This window comes from Microplitis mediator, chromosome 3 (genome assembly GCF_029852145.1).
Source record: "Microplitis mediator isolate UGA2020A chromosome 3, iyMicMedi2.1, whole genome shotgun sequence".
Taxonomy (NCBI): Eukaryota; Metazoa; Arthropoda; class Insecta; order Hymenoptera; family Braconidae; genus Microplitis; species Microplitis mediator.
This window is the reverse complement of record NC_079971.1, coordinates 9,587,487-9,594,298: the sequence shown is the minus strand read 5'-3', so window position 1 is coordinate 9,594,298 and position 6,812 is coordinate 9,587,487. Positions and strand designations below refer to the sequence as shown.

Sequence of the window (6,812 nt, the reverse complement as noted above, 5' to 3'; positions counted from 1 at the left end):
CAGGACAACTCATACAGAACAAACGACGGAGAAACAATCAACGTAAATCGTGATAGGTATTTTGTAAAATATTCTAGGCAGGGAAACCGGAATATTTATTAATTAAAATACGTAAAAATAAGTCATGTCCGCGAAGCTTTGTCGTGTGATAAATATACGCAATATACGTGTAATAAAATAATCAAAAACCGGACTCAACAATATTAGTTTCGTTCAATCCAGGCAGGGAGGCCGGATTTACTACGCAATAGAAGTTTTCAGGCAGGTCGTGTAATTCGCTCGCCGGAAAAGTTCTTCCAGAACTTTCCAGGCAGTTAGAGGAAGACACGCGCCGGAAATATTCATGCGAACCCATTCTCTATTCTAGTCATAAATAATTAAGCATTAAGATTAGAATAAATTAATTATAATTGAATTAAATTAAAATCAATTAATAATTTATTAACGTGAAAAGTGGCATAGAGTCAAACTTGGTAAAGTGATTCTGGATTAATTTGTAAAGTCGGCTTAACAACACTCGCGGCTTCAGAATCGCTATGAAATTATGGTGAAATTTCGGTGAGATTATAGTAAAAACATTGTGAGACCATGATAAAAGTACGGTGAAATCACCATAATTTTGTGCCATTCGGTTACTATAGTTTTATGGTTATCTCACAGTGGTTCGATATATCACTATAGTGGTTTCACAGTAATCTTATTATGTTATCGCAGTCGTTTTATAGTTGCCTTACAGCAGTTTTACCATCGATTTATAATAATTTTATAGTATTGTTTATTTTATTTATATTTATTATTTAAAGAGGAAAAAAAAAAATTTTTTTCCGGAAAACGAAAAAAAAATAACCCCCTGAATAAAACGTAAAAAAAAATATGTGAAAAAATTCTTGTTTGGTCTCGTTTTTTAGAAAATTTTTTTTTTTCCTCTTTACCTTACATTTACTGAATAAATAACGCAAAAATAAAAGAAAATCCAAAAAAAATTAATTTTTTCATTTTGGTAATGATTACACAAATTAAGGAACAAAACTTGTTCCTTTAATTGTTTTGTAAAACTTTGAGCAATCAGTCCGGACAAACGGTTCAATGGATCAATCTGAAAATTTCCAGGGTTCTTAGGGGTACATTAAGCTGTAAAATCACCTGGCAACATTATTTTTTTTATCAATATTTGCAGAGTAGCGATGAGTTGACTAAAAAACCAGAAAATGGCCATTTTTTGTGGGTTTTTCAAATGGATATCAAGGATGAAAAAAAATTTTTTTTTGAAAAAATCGAAAATGGAGCTTGTAGGGGATTTATTCAAGTTTATTAAACTGCCCTTTAAATTACTGTGCGACCATTATTTGCTGAGATATCAATAATCAAAGACAAAAGGATCCTGTTTCATTTGAAGGCTGATATCTCAGCAGCAAATTGTCGTACAGAGAAACAAAAAAAAGCAAAATGTAGCTGAATAAATTTCTTAAACGAGCCATGAATTCGTTTTTTTGAAAAAATTTTTCCCGGCCCCGTAGACCTAAACAACAAAACAAAAAAATTTAGAAAAATTTTGTCTCGACCTTTTATTATGATTCCGCAAAAACCGTGGCTCAAAAAAATATTTTGCTGGAAGATCTTTAAACTAGAGATTTCAAGCTTCAATTTGTTTTTTTATTTTTTTCGATACGATCACTTTTCACGAAAATACAGCCTTCCAAAAATCACTAAAAAATTTATAAAATTTTCTTGTTCCTTTAATTTTTTGGATAAGTGTATATTGATGCCAATAATAATTTTTGAGAGTACTGCAGATAAAAAAGTTGATATGTCCGGGGAAAAAATGATCAGACCTGATCAGACATGAACAGGCATGAGTCTTCGGGCCTGATCAGACAGGAAAAATGACCATGCCTGACCAGGCATGTTCAGGTCTGATCAGGTATTTTCATGTCTGTTCATGCCCAGCCGGGTAAAAAAATTATAGATAAAAAATGGCTCTATATAATGATATATAATTATGTTTAACTATATACAATTATATCCAATTATTTCTATAAAAATAAAAAAAAGTAAACAAATTCGGGCATGTGCAGGATTTAAACCGTAGACCTCGCACTCGAAAGTTCAACCCGCAATCCGTTGACCTAAGAGACTGACTTGAAAAGTAAGTTTCGTATGAACTCCAAGTAATAAAAATCTTATACGTGATACATTCTTGGTCAACAAAATTTTATATCGTATTCACGATAGATTTTTAGTCAACAAAATTTTATATCTAATTTCTTAATTATTGATTTATAGTTATATGAAATTATATATAAGTTATATATAATTATAACTACGTTAGATACATATAATTATAACTGAGTTAGTTATACTTAATTATAACCAAGATTTTAAATTTAATCCCATGTATCAGGCTGGATCAAACATGATCAGGAATGGACAGGTATGATCAGGCCTGAGCGTATTTAACGTTTCAGACATGAATAGACATGAACAGATATGAATAGGCATGGACAGGTATGATCAGGCCTGAGCGTATTTAACGCTTCAGACATGAACAGACATGGACAGGCCTGATCATGTCTAATTTCAGGTCAGATCATACATGAACAGGCATGATTAGGTCCAATTTCAGGCCTGATCATACATAAACAGGCATGGTCAGGTCTGATTATTTTTTCCCGGGGAGTCCATAACGGAAGGATTGAAAACGAGACTGGTTACTGTTCTGCACCCGACTCAGTACGGTGCTGGAAAAAAATGCTCGATTGTGGTGCGGCACCACACTGACACTGTCATCAGTGTGGCGCTGCACTACGATCGAGCATTTTCATCCAGCACCGTATTGAGTCGGGTGCAGAATAGTAACCAGTCGGGTTCCAATCTTTCCGTGTAGGACTAAGTAACTTTATGTAGTATGTTTATAGGCTCTAATAAGAATTTATAATCTTAAATTTTAACGCTTATATAACGGCTAAACATGCAATTTTCACCCGAAACTGACATGTATAGATTTTATATAGGAGTTGTTTTTCTATACAAATTAAGTAGTCAGTAACCCTGATGAAGAAAAATGATTTAATTCATGCTAAGTGTATATCTATATATTAGTCGATTTCAATAGTTTTAAATCATTTCTAATTATTTTGAATTATTGCAAATCATTTTTCTTTATCAGGGAAGTTCGTTTCTTTCTTGATGCTAGATTATCTAGGTTCTAGCAAGGTTTTAAAGTTCGACTCGGAATATGATTTCGAATCAGGCCGAATTTCTCGATTCGGGAATGTTTCAGTAGATCGGCTCTAGATAATCCCATGCAGGAGCTGCCAGAGTTGAACGACAGGGCCCTACTTAGCCCAGCACTGAGGAACCTAGCTTTGGCACATCTGCATTGGCCCTTGCTTGGCTCAAGATTGGGTACTCAGTCCTGGCCGTTACAATGATTACCCGGGCTTGGGCCAAGGTAGAATTACCCAAGTTTGGCTATACCCATGGTTTAATAAGTAGATCATATAAATGTATCAGTTCAACATTAGTAGGTTCGTCCAGTAGCTATCGTTTGGACCCAGCAATCAGAAGGACGGCAGTTCACGCCCAGAGCCCAGCAGAATTTTTACGGAGTTTTTTTCTCATCATTTACCTCCTTTAGTATAATAAATAATTTTAAGTATAATAATAAAATTTTTTTTTAATTAAATTTATTCATTTCTTCGATGCATGGGAAAGGTCTGGCAAAAAAGTCAGGGCCAGGACAGGCAACCAAGCACGGGCCAGGTCTAGCAACCAGGTCTGGCCCAATGTTATCATTCGAGAGTCCTACCAAGGCTGGGCTAAGGCTAGCTTACAAGCTTGGGCCAAGGTTTTACATACTTGGGCCAAGTCTGGGCCCGTCGTATTTTCCTCTCTGGGATGGCAAATAGGTGTATGAAACATAGCCTAAGCAAATTTTATGAATGTTGTTAACTAATTCGAGAGCGTTATAGTGTATTAATAATATCGTACAGTTTTATCAAATTAACGATTTACTTTTAATATATATGAACTACTGAAAGAAAATAGTTGTTAAATGTAAGTGATTAGTTACAGGTAAATATGTGTTAAGAAATTAATAAAAGGGTGGATAAAATACACAAACTCGGGGGCGAATATACATCTGAATACAATATGGCATTATCCTGTATAAATTTATTCTCTATGCGGCTGAATAACATCTGTACATTAGATTATTATATAAATTCGGTCGCCATTTTCAACTAACAATAGACTACCTATTGAAATCTCGTTCGTAGAATACGATTCAAAGGTTTCATCGAGGTTCTCGAGTTTGATGGTGGTGCTTAATCACACGAAATCCAAACACATTTGTACAAATGCAGGTATTCATAAATCAATCCAATTTATATATATATATATATATATATATATATATATATTTATATGGAAAGAGTGAAGGAAAGGAAACATTCCATTGCTATTCCGTTAATAATGATTCAAATCGGTTGTCAACAATAAATATAATAATGGTTAATGTTTTTAGATAAATAAGCATTTCAATTTTCTGTTATAAAGTTAATTTGTTAAATAAAGTTTTATTTAACATGCAGTAGGACGTTCCTATTCATACATATTCACTCGCAAAGTTATTCACGTATATAATTTTTTATTATTTAAGCCTTAGTACAGACGTATATTATACATATAAGAGAAACATCATGTTAAATATCGGTACTAAATATGGTGAATGTAGTAAAACCCAAGTACAATCAAAACGAAAAAAATAATGAATAAAAAAAAAGAATATAAATAGAATAAATAATATAATCACAACAATAAAATGTGTGCGGGGGTTATTTAAAACAGTTGGTCGTAACAATACAGAGAATAGAAAGAGGTAAAATCGTCTGAGCATCACTCAGGTATTGTGCAAGCTTTTATTAAATGGCCTGTATAAATACAACGAAGTAATAATGTATTGGTTTCATCCGAATCCATTTATATACATCTCTTCACACACACACACACACATATATATATATATATATATATATATATATATATATATATATATATATATATAAAACACGTCGCATATACATACTATCGGTCTATCTTCATTTACCTTATGTGGAAAAGAAACAGAATAGAAAGTCTAGATGAGTGAGTTTACAAATGAAGATAGTATGAAGTTGTTGGACGACCTAGAACTTTGGTACACTAGTAAGAGAGATGGAAATGACGTTGAAGTATATACCCTTTCGGGTACCATTGGACACATATATATATATATGTGTATTATACATTCAGATATAAACTCTTAACATCTTTGTGGGATGTTAGGGATCGACCAATAGGAAACTGGTATGGGCGTGGTCTAACAACCTCGAGGGTTGCGTATGGCTGAGACCTTGGGGTGGAACACTGTGGCATAGTGTTTTATATTATGTGAATAATTGGTAGGGGTTGCTAGAATTCAGCCACGATCCACCCTATCAACAGCACAAAATCTAAGGACTATTGCTTTTAGGTATATATATATATATTCGAATAATATATTTCTCTACTTTATTTCTCTCTCCTTGTTGTAGTGATAGTCCAACCTCACTGCACGCTTTATTCCACCGCCAACGCCTCTAAGTTGCCTGAATCGAATTCTCTCCGCCTGTGCTGCAACTGTTGACACCGAGATATTATACGAATATGTTCTGGTATTCGTCTACATATTGACGTCTACATTGTTACTGGGATACTCGGAAATTTCGACTAGGATAGCACTTTATTCAAAAATACCACAAGTTCTTTATATAATATTTGTGATTAGTGTATGAGTGTGCAAGTGTAACTTTACAAACAAAAAATACTTTGTGAACTGATAAACTTAGTTCATATTATGATACAATGGTTCTTAAAGTCATTCTTGTGGGTTCTCTTAATGTATAGAAAAATTGTCATAGTCAACAGGGTTAATATCTTGATCGGTGGTTGGCTAGTAGTCATGACGAATGAGACATTGCGACATTGCGCGAGAAAAGCATTGCGCACATACCGTTGACAATTTGTACTCTCTAGGTATATATTGTCACGATTTTTGAACAGTTAGATTTCAATAGTCTTTAGCTATTCATCGGGAAGGCTCCTAATGAAATCTGTTTTTTAAGGCAATGATGCGTCGAAGTTTTTGTTGCTAGTGATAATTTAGCTGAATTAAAATAATGTCATAGTGTAATTCTTGTTATTTATATTATTGTTATTGTAATTAATTTGATTGAAAGTATATTACAATATGTCTTTGCCAAGAGGAGTTGGTCTTGGAGTTGATGTTGGTCAATTGATGCAACATCAGCAACAGCAGCAACAGCATCATGTATTACCAGCGGCCTTTTTTCTTCGAGCCAGTGCCGAACGTTATCAGAGGACGCCTAAGTGCGCCCGGTGTCGCAACCACGGGGTTGTTTCTGCTCTCAAAGGTCACAAGCGATATTGTCGTTGGCGTGATTGCGTTTGTGCTAAATGCACACTCATTGCTGAACGACAGCGAGTAATGGCTGCTCAGGTATGTCATTAAAATTAATCAGAATATTAAATCAATAATTAGAAATATTCAGTACATTCATTGAGTAATCCCAAAGCTAATAAATTACCTGATGTTAGTACCCTGATTAAGAAATATGATTCTATAAATGGCTTATTACAATGTTAAATGTCCACAAGAAATATGTATGATTTAAAATTATAAGGGTATTTTGAATTAATTAAGATGATGTCAATTCAATGTATTTTCAATAGTATTAAATATAAATAAATCGTCCAAATTGCAAGTTTCGCGA

The 6,812-nt window shown here is 33.6% G+C and overlaps 1 protein-coding gene across 1 annotated transcript in view; it reads left to right on the top strand.

The window, feature by feature from the left end:
• The first annotated feature begins 5,524 nt into the window (after nucleotides 1-5,524).
• Nucleotides 5,525-6,812, top strand: part of LOC130665334 (doublesex- and mab-3-related transcription factor A2) — a 162,829-nt gene continuing 161,541 nt past the window's right edge. The window contains exon 1 of the mRNA XM_057465667.1: nucleotides 5,525-6,538. Within this exon, the coding sequence (XP_057321650.1) occupies nucleotides 6,269-6,538 (270 nt within the window). The 5' untranslated portion in view covers nucleotides 5,525-6,268. The remainder of the gene's footprint in view (nucleotides 6,539-6,812) is intronic.